The 18,834-nt window shown below is 40.6% G+C and overlaps 4 protein-coding genes and 1 long non-coding RNA gene across 8 annotated transcripts in view; 3 read left to right on the top strand and 2 right to left on the bottom strand.

The window, feature by feature from the left end:
- Positions 1-4,359, top strand: part of ATXN7L1 (ataxin 7 like 1) — a 132,206-nt gene extending 127,847 nt beyond the window's left edge. The window contains exon 13 of the transcript XR_005932321.1: positions 4,323-4,359. The gene's annotated coding sequence lies outside the window, so the exon portion shown is untranslated. The remainder of the gene's footprint in view (positions 1-4,322) is intronic.
- EFCAB10 (EF-hand calcium binding domain 10) lies at positions 2,578-5,894 on the top strand. Its single transcript, XM_030015960.2, has 4 exons — positions 2,578-4,139; positions 4,323-4,487; positions 4,748-4,832; positions 5,370-5,894. Exons 1-4 carry the CDS (start codon positions 4,040-4,042, stop codon positions 5,404-5,406), a joined length of 387 nt encoding a protein of 128 aa, XP_029871820.1. The 5' UTR covers positions 2,578-4,039; the 3' UTR covers positions 5,407-5,894.
- RINT1 (RAD50 interactor 1) lies at positions 4,898-18,082 on the bottom strand. 4 transcript variants are annotated; one of them, XM_041123260.1, is made up of 15 exons: positions 17,299-17,499; positions 16,704-16,899; positions 16,316-16,557; positions 15,972-16,145; positions 15,744-15,893; positions 14,416-14,572; positions 12,444-12,554; positions 12,020-12,245; positions 11,279-11,416; positions 10,347-10,546; positions 8,912-9,126; positions 8,085-8,265; positions 7,882-8,000; positions 6,418-6,651; positions 4,898-5,214 (listed from the first exon to the last, which is right to left on the bottom strand). In XM_041123260.1, the coding sequence occupies exons 1-14, from the start codon at positions 17,304-17,306 to the stop codon at positions 6,435-6,437; spliced, it is 2,334 nt and encodes a 777-aa protein (XP_040979194.1). In that variant the 5' UTR covers positions 17,307-17,499; the 3' UTR covers positions 4,898-5,214; positions 6,418-6,434. The 4 variants fall into 4 exon arrangements, with proteins under 4 accessions (XP_040979194.1, XP_029871819.1, XP_029871818.1 ...); XM_030015959.2 differs by lacking the exon at positions 4,898-5,214 and adding an exon at positions 17,975-18,082 and having other exon boundaries at positions 6,413-6,651; positions 17,299-17,404; XM_030015958.2 differs by lacking the exon at positions 4,898-5,214 and adding an exon at positions 17,866-18,033 and having other exon boundaries at positions 6,413-6,651; positions 17,299-17,493.
- Positions 15,158-15,737, bottom strand: LOC121233285. The gene is made up of 2 exons (XR_005932323.1): positions 15,427-15,737; positions 15,158-15,334 (listed from the first exon to the last, which is right to left on the bottom strand). It is a non-coding gene; the product is annotated as an uncharacterized LOC121233285 (long non-coding RNA).
- Positions 17,543-18,825, top strand: LOC115342309 (basic proline-rich protein-like). Its single transcript, XM_030016422.1, has 2 exons — positions 17,543-17,597; positions 17,885-18,825. Exons 1-2 carry the CDS (start codon positions 17,543-17,545, stop codon positions 18,823-18,825), a joined length of 996 nt encoding a protein of 331 aa, XP_029872282.1.
- The last annotated feature ends 9 nt before the right edge of the window (positions 18,826-18,834 follow it).

Raw genomic sequence — 18,834 nt, 5'->3', positions numbered from 1 at the left:
GAACTATAGGCTGCTCACCCCAACTGCAATCCCAGGCAGATGATGGAACAAATTCTCCTAGAAGCTGTGTCCAGACAACATGGATTTACCAAGGGGAAACTACGCCTGACCAACCTGCTTGCCTTCTGTGATGAAACGACTGCCTTCAGGTACTGATCAGAGAGCAGTGAATGTTGTTTGCTTTGACCTTAGCAAGGCTTTTGAAACCATCTGCTTTTGTATTCTTACAATAAATTGGAGAGATACAGATTCAAGGTGTGGACTATGAGGTGGGTGGAAAATCATCTCGACAGCAGGGCTCGGAGGGCTGAGGTCAGCCGTTTGAAGTCCGGTTGGTTGGTTGTTACTAGTAACATGCCTCAGGGGTTAATACTGAGCCAAATAATGCTGAAGGGTTTCATTACCATCCTGGATGTTGGGATGGGTTGCAGATTCATGGATAACAACAAATTAGCGGTAGGGAGGGGATTGATACAGTAGGGGCAGGGTTGTCCTTCAGAGGAAGCTCAACAGGCTAGAAAATTGGGCTCACAGGAACCTCATTAGGTTCATCAAAGACAAATGCAGAGTCCTACAACTCCGAGGGAGGCATAACCCCATGTTATTGAACAAGCTGGGTGCTGACTGGCAAGAAAGCAACTTTGCAGGAAAAGGGGATGGTGGACAAGCTGAATGTGAGCCAGTAAGGGACCCCTGGGGTGCTGAAAGCTAACCACAGCCTGAGCCGCAGCAGTAAGAATGTAGACAGCAGTCAGAGGGAACTGATTGTCACCCTCTGTTTTGGCACTTGTGACACTGTGTCTGCAGAACCGTGTCCAGTTTGGGCCTCCACGGTACAAGACGCAGCATGCATACTGAAGTGAGTCCAGTGGAGCGCTACCAAGATGATTAGTAGCTGAAGCAAATGATGTATAAGGATACTCTTAAAAAAATGTTTTGTTCAGTTTTAAGACAAGAGTGGAGAGGGGTCTGAGTGCTGTCTTCAGCTACAAGGTGGGTGATTGTAGAAAAGATTAAGCCAGACTCTTCCTGGTGGTGCACAACAAAATGGCAAGAAGCAATAGACATAAGGTAGCACAAGGAGAATTCTGATTAGACAGAAGGCAAAAATTCTTTGCAATGTAGTTGAGCACTGGAATAGGGACCAAGCAATGTTGTGGAATCTCCATCTTGGAGACAGTAAAAACTGGGCTGGGCAAGGCTATGAACAACCTGATCTCAACTTTGAAATTAGCCCAGTTTGAGGAGGGAGGGGGCTTGGCCACATGATCTCCAGAGGTCCATTCCAACCTAAATTATTCTGTCGTTCTATACAGTAAAAACAAAAAACCAAAATGAAACAAACAAACAAACAAAAAGGTTCTGGCTGCTGAGATAATTAATACCCAGAAACTTAATATTTCTGCTGTTAAGCACTTTCCCTTACAAATGTATAGTGTAAAATTCCCTGGCAAGGAACTCGCCTGTATCTTGGAAGTCCTTGAAGATACACAATGGAAGGGTGCAGTGGAGCTCTTCCACAGCAGCTACAGAAATGGCAGGACCCAGTCCCTACAGCCCTACGCTATGCTCCCTAACACCGAGTGCTCTCTAATGTCCATGTTGAGAAGGAGCAGAGGCGGGTAAAGCATTAAAGTAGCTGCTACTCAGCATGTTCACTGTAAGCATATGGCAGACCTAGGCATCTTTCCCAGCCCTTATTGCTCCTGTCTCTTCCCACAGCCCAAGACTTCAGTCTTCTAACACTCCCATTTGGAAGAACATGTCCATCTGCCTGTTTTCTTCAGCAAGACAAATGCTTGTTCTGCAACCAGCTTCATATCTGACCTGCAGTCCCTGTTCCTCTTCATGACAACCCTTAAGACTCCTGGTAGTGTATTTAGTCCTACGTAATTAGATAAAAGGCTTAAGTTACTAACGATATTCTGCAAAGGCTCAGCTCCTGTCACAACAGGTATTAAGTCTTTCAACCAAATTCAATTTATATAACCTAACCACTTTAAACACATGAAAACAGATTTGATTCTTTAGTTCTTGATTAAAACTCAATTAGCAGTATCTTTATAACAGAACCATAAAACTTACTTTCAGATGTTTGGCAAATCCTGTTTTTCTCAGTCACCAGAAGTTCAGCTTCTCTTAAAATAGTCCATGTGAGCTTCTCACAAATTGTCCTAAACTATCATCCTTTTAGGGCTTGTATATATATAGCTGCTACTATCATCATATGAACTGAGGATAATAATTATTTAAATAATAAATACATGTTTCATATCAGAAAATTTTTTCAAGGAAATAAATTGTGCTTTCTTAACAGTGAAATAGAATTTAAAAAAAAAATTATTCCTAGTTGTAAATCAAATCTGGATTTGCTCTGCTTAGTGATGTTTTTGAACCATTCCTCAGAGAAACACACTTCAATCTGTAATTCCTGTGTTTATTGTTAAAATGTCAGCCTTCAACATACATTTTTCATACTGGTTATCTTTGTTGACCACTAAAGGAGAAAATTCATTTGCCAAATCTGTTTTCTCTGTCCCAACCACTGACTGACTGACTGACTTACCTACTTTTCTCTCCAGTCTTTCACTTGCTCCTTCCTTTCCTGTCAATCTTCCTGTCCTTAGGTTCTCATTTTCACAAAAATATTTTCCATGTCTTTATTTCTCCACTGCTGGCCAGCTCAGTCTCCCGTTTGTACTTCTCCATGCTTCAAGCTACACTTTCTCCTATCATTCCTTTTTAGTAAAAAAAATTCAGTAGTACTTTGCAAAGTCTGTTGAAAAGCTTGGAAAAATCAAATGCAGGAATGAGTTCAGTAACTATGAGTTGTATTCATTAGGAAAAGGTGGTTTCCATCACTGCCAGATAGCTGTCAAGGGAGGTAACTGTTACAAACCTACAAGTCCTCTAGCCCTAATTAAGACTTGAAGCAGGTAGCACAGTCAGTTTAAAATGCTAAAGAATACAGGCAGAGCATGGCTGTACAATATCTCTGCCGTTTTGGATGCTGCCTTTCTCCCACTCTAAGAAAAAAAGGTGAATTCTATTAATGTCTTGTGATATTTTAGTTTTGGCAAATAGTTAAATATATATAGTGCTAGACTTTTCCGAGGAATACCATTTTTCTTTTACTATATGCTCATTTATCATTGTCTATTTTTATTTGGTGGCAGATGGTTATGTCGTTGTAGATTTGCTTGAATTTTTTTTTTAGTGGGACACTTGATTATCTTTCTCCTACTCACATTGGGTAGTACAATAAAAAGGTTCTTTGTTTGCACAGGCTACGCTGCAAACCACAGTAATGATTTGAAAATGTAACCTTTCTTACTCTTAGCTGCTCATCATCGATTTTGCTTATCGTACCATTATTGAGCACACATGACCACGTTCCACTAGGTGGCAGCTGAACGTGTTGCTGTCCTCCCGCATTGACGAGGGTTAGCCAAGACCACCTCTAGCAAGGGAGTCCAGTCCAGGTAGTGGACGGTATATGGGGAAAAGCAAAAGGTGTAGACCGCATTACCGCATATGGAAGGAAACGTGGCTGACATTGAGAAGACTTGCATAAATCTTAAAAACAATAGCGTGTCAAAACCAATTTGCTTTCCCCATGAACTAATGCAACTGCCGTACACACTAGTAACTTGGCTGGAAGCGGCGATTCTCTGTTCTAGTGCTAACGTGATGACATCTAGGCAAATTAATTTTTGCTTCCCACTTCCTACCCATTGAAGCAGGGGCTGCGCAGTCAGTCAAGTCTCAGTAATCCGATTTACTCCGCCTGGCGCCCTGAGCTGACTGAAGGGGCGCCCCGCCAGCTCTGGCGAGCAGCTGCGCTTCCCCCCGTCCCCGGCCGTTTTCTGGTCGCTTTGTCCTCCTGGAGGACTCCTCTCCTCCGCCGCCTGCGAACGGCTCCTGCTCCGGCCCTTCCCGCCCACCTCCGCTCTCCCCGCCGGCCTCACCTCACGCTGCCTCGCGGCGGGGCGGGGACGGTTAACGGCCGGCGGCGCGCGCGGTCTCCCAGCAACGCGGGATGGCGGCGGGCGAGCAGGAGGCCCGCGACTACCTGCGGCGCCACCGGATCCCCGAGCTGCTCCACCGCCTCGGCGCGCTGCTGCTCTACCACCGCCCCGGTGCGGCACCGCGCCCCGGGGCCGGGGCAGGGCACCCCCCCCCCCGCCTCAGCCCGGGGAGCTGTAGAGCCGCCGCGTCTCCCCGCCCGCCACCCTGAAAAGCGGGGTGGGCGGAAGGGATTGCGAGGCCCTCGGTCGCTAGCTGAGGGCCCCGCCTCTGTGGGCAATCTTACTTTGTTGCAGAAAGACCACGCGAGTTCCTGATCCGGATGCTGGAAAGGGTGAAGGCTGGGAAACGAGCCGAGGGGGAGTACCCGTACCTCATGGACGAGGCCAACCTGGCCGCCATGTTCGGCTTGCTGGATGTCGTAGGCCAAGGCCACATAACGCCAGCGCAGTACAGAGAAGGTGCGTCTCACCCGAACAGCAGGTCATACTGAAGTGTTCGTTTGTGTGTGTGTGTGTGTTTGCACAGAATTATCAAAATAGTTTCAAAGCTACGCATATGTACGCTTGAAAAGCATCTGCCCAGCTGCCAATACACAACCTGGAACTTGGAAAGTTAAAAAAATTACATATGTTTACTTCTTATTAGACCTAGGCCAGTTTAAGATGTTAAATTAATCTTCCCAAGACTTGCATGGGAAATTCTCTTTCCTTAACTTTAGCTCTTAAAACTTTGGGACTGAGCACTGAGGATCTGCAGTTTGGAGATGATGTGAATATCACGCTGGATGTATTCAAGGAAGAAGTGTAAGTTTAATTGAAAGGGGTTTTTTTCTTTTGGGGAGGGGGGCAGATATGCACAGGCGATATTATACTGAGATTTATTTTTTATTTACAAAAGCATATAATTAAAGGACTTGCTGGTTTAAGCTTAACCCCTTTACTTCGCATTGCAAAATTTTAAAAGGTCAGTTACTGCCTGACCTTGTTTGGCTTGCCGTAACCTGAACCAAACTCGGCATTTTCCTCCACCATCTCAGTTCCAGGATGCTCTTGAAGCAGACCTCTCAGATCTCCTACTCCTCAGGTCAGACAGATGATCATCAGGTAGCCCAGGGGTTCGAATACTGATCCAGAAATGTGAAACAGCAAAGCAGTGTTGGCCTCTTTGCCAGAGGTGGTACCACAGCTGTAGGTGAAACAAGCTCAGAGTTATAATAATTTCTCATAGTCAAGGTATGGTTCTAGGGGCAATTTTTTGTTAACTGTTGCAATCACTGAAAGGTAACTGGAACTAATTATCCTCATTGTTATCTAACTAGAATTCTTTTTTTTCTGTCTTAGGAAGAAAAAGATGCTGGAGAGCTGGGCTGTGTACTAGTTTGAGCGGTGGTCTGCTATATATATTAAAAATAGGCACCTTGCTCAATGCTTCTGGTTTGTCAGCTGTGGATAGCTGATTTTAAGCAGTACTCTCTTTTTCTCATTCCCCTCCCTGCCCTATTTATTTGAGCAATCAGCTAGAAAATGACAAGAACTTGTTCATGTTTACCAGGCACTGGAGGTCTATCTTTTGAGAATTGCTTTTCTTAATACAATTAGATGGTTAAAAAAAGGTAGAGATCTCTTACGCAACTGAAACAGTGATTTGGAGCTCCCTCCTTCATTTTGTAGCTTACAGTAAGGGGTTGTTACTTGTTGGCTCATTACCATTGAATAAAATTAAGAGTTAAGCTGTTTCCTAAGTTGTTTTTTGGGCTTGGTTTTTTTAAAGGAAATGTCCACAGTTGAAGAAAGGTAGCAATTTCAAGTAAAATGCTACTTTCAAACTTTTAACACAGTATTTATGCAATTTTAAGGAGAGACTTTTAAAAAAAAAAAAATAGGAGAGACTCTGGTACAGCAAAGGAAAAAAAATTGAATTAGTACGAATAAAGAAAATGAAATGACATATTCCTTCCTTCTGTGTTCTGTATATACACATTTTAATACAGAACATCCATTACCTGCCATTTAGAGATGTAAAACATCTGTGTTTAAGTGAAGGTGGACCACTGCATAAGGAGTAGTTGTCCATATTGTACACAGGTGTATTTACTCTGTATTGCTTGGAATGATGTTACAGCACACAAGATTGACAAGGCAGACATATTCATTAGAGATGAAGACAGTTTTAGCTTCTAAATGCAATGGCAAGGTGGCTATGGAAAATAAGATCTGCGCAGTTCAAAACCAAGTCAGCAGCATTTTGAATTTTTTTTAAAAACTGTATACAATAAGGCATAAGATTAGATTAAACCAGTCATTCAGCATTGAAAAAAACAACTAAGTATATTACAACATATTTGCTTTGCTTTTGTTTGAAATAAGTAATCTAGACCAAGTTATTAACCATTTCTGAAGAAGTCTTTATTTTCCTGTATTTGGCCAACTAGCTCTCAAATTGAGAAGAATCTCAACATCCTTTTGAGCTAATTTATAAACTCCAAGTTCATTTAGTGCTGCTGTTGCAGATGGCTGGTTTGGCTTTAATGTTGTTTCATTTTCTGAAGCTGACTGCAGTACATCCTTCAGAAGTAAGGCAGAGCCAATATTCAGGTTCAGGATAATGCAGGCTTCTTTTATGCTAGAGGGAAAAGTTACATGGATTAATACGAGAAGCACCCATGAGAGACACTTAATTTTGTGCACACAGTGATTAACAAAAAAACCTCCACGGAATGCTGAAAAGGATCAGAAGTACTGAAGTGGAAAGTACTGCTTAGATCAAGGCAAATGGTATACAGTATACTTGTTCTTACTGTCTAAGTCTTTTCTGTTACATATGTGCATTTCATAAGCATCAATACTTTGCCTCTTGGTGCTCGGCATGGCTTTCGCTGCTGAAGTTTTTCCACCATTATTAAAAATACAGAATAGAATTTACCACTTAATCTGTCTGGCTTTCCCTAACTACATTTTCCCCTAAGATAATTAGAAACTTCTTATTCAGTATATTTTAAGAGCACAGTTTGACAGTTGCTAGAATCTGAAAATTATCAGTATCATTAGGGAGCAAACAGATACCCTGTCTTTGTCACACTGTTTCTAGTCTAAATATGATACATAGCCATGTACCCATTATGCATTATTTTTTATAGTTCCTTTGTACATCTGTGTCCTCTTACTCTGGGAATAATACGTATGTATCAATTACCTTTACGAAGGTGATGTGCTAAAAAAAAAAAAACCTTAAACCTGAACATGCTATGTGGATATTCCACTTCATATATTGGCATTTTTAATCTTTGCCTTCAAGTGTTCAAAACTGAATGCCATGCTCCATATTGATTTTAAAATATTAAGATTTCTGCCCCAATTAACCTAGGAGGTTAGCACTGGACTCTTTACAAGACTGGGCTATTTAAAAAAAGACTAACCACAAAGAAGGTAGTTTCTTTTCATCAATGAAAGCAACTAGACTGCTATGCAAGGCAATTCTGAGCGGGAACATAGCTTAAAGTAGTCTTTCTTCTAACAATAAATAAAGTTTATTGTGTTTTAACTATATCTTTGAGTATTTTCTTTGGCCCCAGTTTTGGAAGTCTGTGCTACTTACATTCCTTCCATAAGTTAATTTATCTAGACATCCTGACTGCACAAAATACTCCAGAACACATGCCACAGTCCGTTGCTGAGTACGTGCTACAGAATCAAAACTTTCCTAGTTGTAAAAATCGGAAGCATAAATGATCCACATATTTTAAGTGTGGATCAAAACTAACTGTGAAAAAAACCTTGGTGACACATAAAACACGTGTATTCATCTGGACATTCACTTTAGAAATACCAACAGATCAGAAGTTTGCCTACTTACTGCTTGAAGTAGTTCTCTGGCCTCTTGCAGTAGTGTGAAAATAAAGGGAACAGATTTCTACTCATGTCAAACTGGAGTTGTGCTGCTCCTCCTTCGTTGAAATGATTTGCCATAATTATCTGCAAACACAAAGAGGTGCATCCACTGTTTAAGCCAGTCACACCTATGTTGTATTGCATAGGTCACATTTTGCTGATACCTACTTCCTGATATATGTATATATCCACTTTCTCTGCAAGCATTTGCCAGAAAATTTTGAACAGTGAGTGACAGAGCTGCTGTTCTAGTTGTAGCAAGCGGTCTCGTAGGGTCAACAACATTGGGCAAGCTGTGCTTGATAAAGACATTACTGCTTGCTCTGCTTGAGATGGTAAAGATAACCACCTGAAAGAAATTATCACATTGAAGTCATTATAGTGAAATTATTCATATTACAACTGAAGTTAAAATTATCCTTTAAAAAAAATCTTACCCATTTACAACGGTTCAGAGAGTTCTTTCCCATTTCAAATCTAAAAGTAATCACAGTCTAATGCTATGTTTAAACTTCATTTAATGTTAAACTCAAGCTTTAGTTATCAATCTCTGAACGTGCTGTTCAGAGAAACGCCATCTAATCTAGAAAATCATCGAGTAGTTGCATTCCTTTTATGAAGTACTTCAGAAACTACTCAGGAGCAAACATTCAAGAAGCCCTATGAGTCTGCGAAGAGAGAACAGTCATTACAGACCATTTCATATTAACTCTTTTAATACTACTACGAAGAATATTATTCTTGTCCAAACTAGAGTGATCCAGAATTTTTCCTAGGGTTTTTAACATAACACGCCCACTAATCGTGGAACTACTTTAGAAAACATAGCATTAAAATAGTCTTGAATAGGTGTTAAGAGAATTTTCCAAAACTTACTACCCTGTGCCATTCCCTATTCAGGAAAATAATTTTGCCTATTAGCTGTTCCTGCCTTTACCTCAGTATTTTTAACAGGAAATAATGTTGTAATACGGGAAGAGAGTAAACAAACTCACCTCTCTTTTTTGTACAGCTTTGCAGCATCTTTGACCTCTCTGAAGACATGATCTACCTGACGAGTCAGCATGTCATGTTTCAGGCGTTCCAGGAGGTTAATCATTTCATCAAAGACAGAACTCTCCATTGAAGCCAGCTGCCCTAGCTGTAGTTTACTGACAGCGTTACTTTCTGCACGAACCTCCAGTTCGGCCTGCTGTAGCTGCAAGAAGAACTAGAGAAACAAAACCAGATATGAATACTACAAAAAATAATCTTACCATTTGAACTTTGCATTGGTACTTTAATAGGCACGGTTCTAGAAAACACTCTCCTAACAAATTTATAAACTTAAAATTTTAAGATTTTAAAACCACTTTATCTTTCCCCATAGTCCTAATTTAGTGAAAAACAAAACACGGTGGTTTATAATCCTAGTGATGGAACTGATACAGGTTTCAGATACAACAATAGATAGGTAATGGGAATAGATCTAGAGAAATACTAAAAAGATATTTTAAGATTGACACCAGAATGCTTAAAAAGAAAACACCCTAATTTTGACCTTTTTAATGTTTACAAAAGTAAACTAGTCTTTAATTGTAATTCCTTTTAGAAATAATCGTTCATTAAATCATAAGTTTGCTGGGCTGACAACAGCAAGAAAATGGATCGAGTTTAATGTGACATAGTGGTAACAACTTGTTGGTTTTGCTTTTAAGCAGATTGAGCCGCTTAGGTAGACGCAGCTATACAACATGAAGGCTACTGTCCTATCAAGTCAAGATTATCCTTTGCTAGAGCCACAGTTTCCTGTGAAGACAAAAAGAATTTGGAGGCTGCTCGTCTCGCACACAATACCTGTTTCTACACACTTTACATGTAACAGGTTTTTTGACCTTTTATACCAATAACCATAGAAAAGCTGAAATGCTACAGAACAGCCACGCTGCCACCAGGCTATTATATAGCAAAATAATTAATTCCCAGTTATCAGCGAGTGGCTTTTCTGAGCAACACCTAAACCGTGTGGCAACGCAGATAGCCATGCTGAATCCATTTAACCTAACCTGCCATGGGAGTAGTTCAAGCATCGTGCATAGGCTGCTGCATGCACTTCAACATCAATGCTGTTAACACTGGCTCAGAGATCTCCAAAATGAACTCACTATTTTTTTACAATACCAAACATGTAAAGCAGACTACTTTTTTGTCTGTTCAGATTATTCCATTCCTCAGGCTCTCTTTGCATTATAATCAATACAGCTTAGATCTCAAACAATAATCTGTCCTTATACATCTTTTAAAAAATCTGAATTTACATCTCATTCTACTTTTTCGGTAATTCTTCTGAATACATTTAGATAAATACTGCTGAAAATAAAGTGTTTGTTATGAAAGAAACATCCAAAGTCCATTTGTAAATTTTTTTTTTTAAATAAAATAATTACTTACTACATTGTCAGCCCAGTCTGCCAACACTGTTGCTATATAGTTCACAGCATTAAGGATTGCACAGTATCGGAAGCCTAAGGAAGCTCTAGTCTCTTCCTTCATTACTTGAGTTAATCGTATCCTGAAATCATCAACTAACTCCTTCTGTAGGCCCAGGAACTGTAGTTTTCTGGAAGCTGTTGGAAGATTCTTATACCTGTCTGGAAAGACATTAATAAAATGTTTTTAGGTTTTGCAACACTGAATAAAAGCTTTTTAAAAAGAAACATTACAGTCATCTTACTACACAACCTTACACCTGTGAGGACATCATACGGTATTTAAAACAGCTGACATTAACGATCTCAGGGAAAATACTCAATGCAAAAGCTAAACATGTAAAAAACCAACATTCTTCCCCCTCCTGATTCCACTAGCATTTTCTATTCTAATACTTTAAGCAATATGTGATTATACCATACTATCCAGTGTGGCCCCTAAAGCATACTCAGAGTAAGATAAAGCCATTGAATATGCAATTAAGTGTCTCCTGAAAACTTACCTGCTCTTATATTCTGTTCCAAGAAAGCAGACGTTACTTAATAGCTTCTAAATTGTCACAGATTCAAAAGGAATAGTAGGATTTTTTTATTACTGCATTGTCACAAATCATATTCTCTAAGTATGAACGAGTTTTAACATGCTGAATATCAAATGTATTTTTTTAATTATTGTTTTGTAAACATGTCACTAGCTCAAGATTATTCGTTCTTGAGTTAGTGTCCAAAATACAAAACGAACAGGAAAGATTTTATTAAATTGCAAACATCACAACTTTGCAACATCATTTGGTGACTACTGCTGACAATGGATATTTAGTAAAGAAATCTGTTAGCTGAAGTTTTTTCACTATTCATTACAAACAAGAGCAATGCCTGTAGATTAATAATTACCTGTTATAACTAACAACAGAGTCATAAAAGTTTCAGCACAGTCTGGGACTTTCATTTCATCTACATCAGTGATATCTTTGTATTGTGATATCCATGCAGCCTCTGATGAAAGCATTGAGTCCATTTTCTGGAGAGCAACTGAGATAAAACAATTTACAAATTTTGTGCAAGTTTTTAATTAAAAAAAAACCAAAAAAACCCAACAACAAAAACCCCTCTAAAATATATAAACATAAAAGCCTTATCTCTAGTAAGTTAAATTTTACATTTTCAAGGTTATAAAAACTACTGATGACTGGCTTCATACAAAAACAGCTTCAATATACTGCATTTGCAATGCTGTTAACAACTATGCCAGAGTTAATTGGGGGTTTTGTTTTAATAGTTGGCTTGCTCCTTTCCAATATACTTCCTCTTCATTTCTCAAAAGTTAATACCCTTCCCCTATTTCAATTTAAAGTCCATCCTTGTCTGCACACACATAGATGTAACATTTGTCTAAAAATAAGCCTACTGGACTCCCCACAGCTTAGGGGCAAGAGTCCTACAAACTACAGCAGCACTATTAGAGTCTAACCAATTCTTAGTCAAAATAATCACAGAGTATAAAAATACATGTGTGTCTTATGTAGTAGCCCTGTCCAAGTGACTTATCCTGTTTGAGAAGGCTATTTGTGTAAGTATACACATACTTTCTGATTGTGCAATATAAAGGCCAACAAAATCCACCGGAATTCTTACATTTTTTTTCCACTGTTAGCCACCTTTGGAAGCAGGATTCTTCTGAAAGAATATGCATGCAACTGGGAAAGCTGCTGAGATAACCATGAACGCTGTATAACTCTCTCTCAAATAGAAGTACCTCATCCACAAGGTGACAAAAGAGTGCATCATCATACAACAGGCATGGAATATCAGCAGCCAGCTTCTCCAAAATCAGCATTACTAGAGCACGAGAGAATTCAAGCTTTTGAAAGAAAACAGTGAATAAAATGTCAGAGATAGGAAGTATTAATATGTCCAAACATGGTCTAGTAGCAGTTTGTTATGTACCAGTTAAGTCTCACCACATACTTAGTGAAATCAGTGGAAGTAGGCTTACACAAATATCTATCAGAAGTTAACTTACGTGTTCATATATGTATAAAACCATCCAAGTACTTACCCCAGCATTCACTGAAGATCCTGCCTTGTCCAGTATTGGCTGGATTTTGTCATCAAGGAACTTTGCATGATTTCCAATCCACATAAGTACTTGTGTTAAATACCACTCAGGCTTATTTAAAAAAGAAAAGAAAATATTAAATGCATCCAAATAACATCTATTCAAGTGCTACTAATATTTTAAGACAAACTTATAAAAATACTGGTCTCTTCCCCTGCCTTCACTTGATCTCAGATCACACAAGTCTTTCACTGTGTTTTACTTAACTTTGATTTTCATAAAAGCAGTATCAGAGAAGTATTTCTGGATTTGAATTGTCTTAAATGCACCAATTATTCTGTTTCTTCTCAAGCAAAAGCTCCATTTTTTATCTCCACCCTCTCTACCGCCTTCTCACTTTTGAGGTCCTCTTTTCTGCTTCATATACTTCCTCCTGTTCTTCTGTGTGGTCTTTATTTCTTGGTACAGCAAAAAGGATGCAATCCTGAGAAAACTCTTCACAGTAGCTCCATTCTTACTGCCATTGTACCCAACCTCAACCCCACTTTCCCCCCTGGAAGTGGGGAATCTGTCACCTTCTCATTTAACGTTTTAATGCCTTTAAGCTTTTTCAGTTTCCACACCTAAAAATATGGTCTGTAGTTTTTGATGAACACTTCTTTCAATGTTAGTGCAAGCAGAAGTAGTTCCTGTCCTCCTCACTCCCAATAGCCAAAGAACCTTCTGTTGAACTGCAATCACATTCTCCACACTTTACATGTCTGTTTCTCATTTCTATATTAATTTTCACCTGGCTACTGAATTTCATCACATTTGGTTTGGGTTTTTTTGACACTGCCTCCCCAACTTGCCAAGATCATTGTGAACTCCAAGCCTGTCCTCTGAAATACTTGTAATCCCTTCCAGGTTGATGTCTTTCAAATATTTTACGTGGGTATTTTCTTTATTCCATTACCAAGTTACTATAAAAAAACCAAACCAAAACAAAAAATCCAACCCAAATTTGAGCAAGAACCTGTTGGAATATCTTTCTGATCTGACACTAGATTACCTGTAAACGTTTCTTCACAAGTTTTTCAGAAAAATAGTTGTTCACCTATTGTTGTTCAAAAATTTCATCTCTTGAACATAATTTTCCTGTTTGCTTATGAAATAATTTTGTTCGTGTCTAAAAAACCCTCCTCCCCACTAATACACATAACATTATTTTAACAAGCACTGTAGTAGCACCTGTCAAGATTGCAAATATATTTACAGTTACCCAATTGTTGACACAAGCACACAGACTTTTGCAACTAAACTGTTACCAAACAGCTCTCAAACTCTGCTCCAGATATATTACAGCAGCATTAACGCATTGAAACCTGTTCCAGTGATAATTCTCAGATAAAAAAATCCTCAGTCTTTGAAGATAATTCATACAAAAAGTGAGTCAGGTTCCAACTGGTAAACTGGACTTCTCTTGTTGTATGTCAGTTAAAAACTTTAACCCAGAAAACTAATTCTATAACAGTGCCCTTACACTAATCACATTTTATATACTAACAGCAAAAAACAACATTTTCAGTTACATTGGCACACAGTGCCAAAAATCAGTCACAGCTCTGTACAGTCTTTGAGCTCAAGCAATAAGGAACAGTGCAAAACCGTTCGCAAGGAGACAGAGAAAATTAATCAAAACTTTTGAAATGATGGGAGTCAGTCTAAGACTGCAGTAATGCTTTATAAAGGATCTGGGCAAGGGAGAAATATTGCCTGGCCCAGAGAAAATGCTTGTGCCTCTGAAAGGTCTCCAAGTGCTATCTTGATGTCTGTCCACACTTAGGTAGGCACAAGAACTGCACAGTTTTGAAGAATCTTAAATTTCAGACAGAAAAGCGTTAAAGCTATACAATTTAAATACAGCAATATATCTGTTACTTTAAAAGGCCATTAAAAAAAAAAAAAAAAATCAAACTGCTTTCTCCCATACCTTGTTTAAAACATTGGTTTGTTTATTTCCAGTGAAATGATACTTGAATCTTTTCTGAAGAGGATTCAGCATGATCTGTATCGGAAGGATAATGGGTGGCGATGGGGGTAAAGAGTACTTTTCTGGCAATTGTTTAGGTTTGGTTAACAGTTCATCCCTAAGTTTGATAGTTAAGGACGAATTTAAGTGTTGAATTCTTCCAACATCATCATTTCAATAGAATGGGTTTATAAAAATGAACATTTCTTAGTTCTACCTCATTGGCTTGAAGGCAGTATTATGCAATCAATACAATTCCTCAAATATGAGGGATACTCAAAATATTTCAGTTTATAAAATATTTAATACAACTCAGGCTCCTAAGGATTATTTATTCAATGACAATACAAGTCACTTAAGTCAGTTTGATTTAGGAAACTCAGTATAAGTAAAAAAAGAACACAGAAAACCACCATTATCAGTACCAAACACAGTGGCTGTCCAAGATACACGCTTATTCACATTTGTTAAAGGAGGACAAAAGACTCATGAGATTAATAAATGCAATAAATACATGATTTCCCATTTTCATGTAACTGATTTAAGTGACCCAGTCTGCCAGACCAAAATTGTTACCAACTCAGGGTTGTGTAGAATGACTTTTATCTTCCCAATCCAACTTCGATAAACAAACAAACCAACCAACCCAAAACCCAAACAAACAAAAAAGGTGGCCACAATCACTCCAGGAAGGATTGCTTGATTGAGCTTTAGCTGTGCTTTATTTAATTCACAAAAAAATGGAACAGGATGAGCAATAGTGCCTTCTGATTAACCTCAAAGGCAGGCTACTATCACTGCACAATGAAAATCCTTCTGTGTCTCCCCATTTTGCAGTCTCCTCCTGAGACAAGTATCTTTAGCTTTCCCTCTTTTCCTTCTGGGACAGGACATATTAAAATGATTAAAGCTGATTTCAAATAAAGCTATGAAAAGAAAAGCATTAACTGTGTAAAATAAAACATACATCACCTTTTTTTAATTAACATTGATAATCTTGCTGAAGTATATAAGGCCTGATGCTCACGAAAGTTGAACTGTCAGCTACCATGAAATCACGGGATCTGATGACTTGGGAGTTACAAAGTTGCTACTGCCAAAAGGACAACTTTGGCACCTGGCATTTTCTAAACAAAAAAAATACATTCCAACATTAATACAAAGTAACATAAACTCAATTATCTTCTGTCTTTAGGGAGAACAAAATTTTAAATAATTCTCCTTGTGCACATGCACCTCTGACATTTATTATTCTTACTAAAATACACCACAACTATTTAAAAGGATACGAGGTTTGCAATTTCAGAAGCTGAGAAAACAACATCTCCAAATTGTTGTATACGTCAGGAGCACTGGCTGGTGCAGCAAGGCCAAGTGCCTGAGACTGTGGTGGCCCCACAAATGGCCAGCGGAGCTGGGTTAGTACCTCTTCAAAGTCACTGCAAGGCAAAACAAGCACTGTAACACAAACTTAACAGTACAACACAAAGACGAGGGAGTGACAGCACATTCCTTACCTCGACAATTTGTCCTTAAGAATTTTATGCCAGAATTTAACAGTGGATCTCACAAAAGCAAGAAGATGAGAACAAGATGACTCCTGAAGTTTAATATCCAGTTCTGCCATGAATGCTAGAGTACTGGCTGCCTCTGGAACATTGTTGGTCATCAGATACTGCTGAATTCTATCACTGTAGAGCACAAGAAAAGTCAAGGCCAAAAATTCATTGAAGATAACAGAAAAGAATCACTTGTGTATTGAAAAATGAAGATAAAACTTTCTCAAATCTAAAACGTTTTAATGATGGGACAAACTAGGTTACCAGTCTCAGAACATGTATGTAGTACTCAGAAGCTTTACCTTAGCTCTTCTATTCGTGAAATCCATTTAAGATAGGCCAGGTGTCGTTCAATCTCTTCTACTTGACTAATCAGTACATCGAGATCCTCCATCCATGGCTGAGCTTTCAGTAAGTGGCTATTGATTGAATCAGATAGACGAGTTTCTTCCTCTAGAAGCCTACTCAGAGACTTTTTAGAATCTTCTGCATTCTTTAAGGCATTCTGAATTCTTTTAGGGACTTCTGATGAAACTGTAAGTACCTACATTCACAGAGAAGTATTAAGTCTGACATAAAAACACTGCACTATGTAGACTAGTATCATTTGAGATATTAATACATTGCTTTAATTTAGTTAAATATACTTAATCAGTCATACAGCATATTCAAAAGAAAAAACACACTTACCTGTTCTTCTAACTGCTTTTTATTTTCAGATAGCTTATCAATAAGGTTGTCTAGCTTCCTCAGAGAATCATAGTCATTTCCAACTTCTCTTTCCACAAATTCAGAAACATAGTATGGGATATCACAATGATCTAGATCTTTAGCGACTTCTTTCTTTCCAACAGCAACGGTTGCCATGTTTTCTTTCTCTGCAATACTGATTATACAATTTCTAATTAGTCACCGCTAACACAGCAGAACTATTGATCTATTGAGGACACAAAACTCCGTGAAAAGCTAGGCAGTTCAATTTAAATTGAAACTTAAATAAGACATTCAAGAAATATACTGCTTTAAGTGAGACAATTTGCTGGCCTCAGTCTTAGCTGGGATATGATAAAATCTTGCTTACACATCCAACTGGTGATTTATCATACTTTAATTACTGAAGAGAAATACATCTTTTTAATTTCTTCCTTCCTCAACAGTGTGAATTTTATTAAAAATAGTTCAATATTTACATAGTTTCTATGTATGTAATACAGAAAACCTAATGAAAAATACTGGAAAAATACTTCTGTAAAATACAAAGGAAGATAACAACGTTCCTCTTTACCTTTTCATACAGTTTAGGATGTTCCAGAGATATCAACTGATGACTGACGTATTACTGGCAAAGTATCCACTCAGGTCTTGCAATGATTTGTGAAGCAAATGCGCCACTGAAATATTTATAAAAAAACCCACACAGTGTTAACAGAGGAGGCACTTGCTGATCCACACATTTGGCAGCATCCAGAGAAAACCAGACCTGAAATTGAGAGGATGATCACGTACGGTGAAACAAAAAAAAGGCAACAATGACGAGCGTTTGGCTAGTTCAATTCTCAACTTTTTACTGTCGCTTTCAAAACAGTATTTAAAAAGGAAATTTATACACTTGCACTTTATCTGCTACAAGCTTTAATTAAGCGAAAAACCCTATTAACAGACAACAGGAAAGAGCGAGAAAACGGTGCAGCTGATGAGCCGAAGCTGGCGAAGCATTAGAGAGCACCAGGAGTAACAAACTGGGAGACCAAGGGTGTTGCTGAGGAAGAAGTGAATAAAGAAAACAGAGCAGTAAAAAGCACCGTGATGTCGGCAGCAAGGGAAACAAATAACGCCGCAGAAGACTGCTAACCAAGGGGTGCTCTTTTCAGGACCAGGACGCAGGCGGAGAGAGGAACAGGACACCGGGCAGCATCCTCCAACTACCTCCCCGCTCAAGCGGGCAGCAGCTCTGCACCCACCTTCGCCAGAGGGCCAGGCCGCTTCAGGGAGCGTCAGAAGGCTCTGCGGGCCCCGGGGAGCCTCGGGGCGAGGGCCCCTGCCGCCCACCGCCCGGGACAGGCCACCACCCAGCAGCCCCTCGACGCCTCGGCGGGCCCTTCTTCCCCCACGCCGGGCTCTGCCCCCGAGGCGGCGCGTTCCTTCGCAGGCCGGACGGCGCCCAGCGGGGGCCCCGCCACCGGGCGCGGGCAGCGCAGCTCGGCCGGGCCCGCCGGCCGCTACCCGCTGGGCTTCCGCGCGCCGGAGGGACGGCCGCTGGGCCGGGTCCCCTCGGCGCCCTGCCCTGCCCTCCCCGCTCCGGGGGACGCGCCCGCGGCCCCGGGAAGCCGCCGGCCGCCCGGCCGGCCGCGCCGAGAGGAGCGCCGCGGCGCCGCCGAGAGGAGCGCGGCCCCCGCCCCCGCCGCAGCCCCGCCCCTGCCGCGTCGGCAGCCCCCACACCCGCGGGCGGCGGAGCGCGCGCGCAGCGCCGCCCGCGGGCGGGGCCGCCGGCAAAGGGCAGCGCGCAAGCGCACTGCCACGCCCCCCCCCCGCCTCCTATCGCCCGGACGGTCCGCGCCGGCCGCCCTCCGCCGGCAGCGCGCATGCGCGACGCGGCAGGCGGGCGGAGCGTAAGGCTGGGCCGGCGTCGGCACTTGTTCCCGCCCGTTCAGGAGCCGCCGCCGCTTCGTGCTGCTCCTCGCCTGAGGTACCTGACGACGGGCACCAAGGGCCTCCCAGCCCGCGCGGCCTGCAGCAGTGGCGGCCGGCTCCTTTGTACGCGATTTTAAGCAACACACGCTTTTTATTTCCTGAAAATGCAACCCCTTTTTAGAACAGCTTT

The sequence above is a fragment of the Aquila chrysaetos genome, chromosome 5 (assembly GCF_900496995.4).
Source record: "Aquila chrysaetos chrysaetos chromosome 5, bAquChr1.4, whole genome shotgun sequence".
In the NCBI taxonomy this organism is placed as follows: Eukaryota; Metazoa; Chordata; class Aves; order Accipitriformes; family Accipitridae; genus Aquila; species Aquila chrysaetos.
Note: the sequence above shows the minus strand (reverse complement) of the source record. Positions and strands in the feature narration are given on the sequence as shown.

What these genes read in the sequence shown, in the direction of transcription:
- EFCAB10 (XM_030015960.2), top strand. Translation starts at nt 4,040, where the DNA reads ATGGCGGCGGGCGAGCAGGAGGCCCGCGACTACCTGCGGCGCCACCGG. An exon ending in GCCAGCGCAGTACAGAGAAG is followed by an intron (nt 4,488 to 4,747) that starts GTGCGTCTCACC and finishes CCTTAACTTTAG; the next exon opens with CTCTTAAAACTTTGGGACTG. An exon ending in GATGTATTCAAGGAAGAAGT is followed by an intron (nt 4,833 to 5,369) that starts GTAAGTTTAATT and finishes TTTCTGTCTTAG; the next exon opens with GAAGAAAAAGATGCTGGAGA.
- RINT1 (XM_030015959.2), bottom strand. An exon ending in AAACCAATGTTTTAAACAAG is followed by an intron (nt 12,555 to 14,415) that starts GTATGGGAGAAA and finishes TTTTTAAATAAG; the next exon opens with CCTGAGTGGTATTTAACACA. An exon ending in AAGCTGTACAAAAAAGAGAG is followed by an intron (nt 8,266 to 8,911) that starts GTGAGTTTGTTT and finishes AATTTCTTTCAG; the next exon opens with GTGGTTATCTTTACCATCTC.
- LOC115342309 (XM_030016422.1), top strand. Translation starts at nt 17,543, where the DNA reads ATGACGAGCGTTTGGCTAGTTCAATTCTCAACTTTTTACTGTCGCTTT. An exon ending in TTACTGTCGCTTTCAAAACA is followed by an intron (nt 17,598 to 17,884) that starts GTATTTAAAAAG and finishes TGCTCTTTTCAG; the next exon opens with GACCAGGACGCAGGCGGAGA.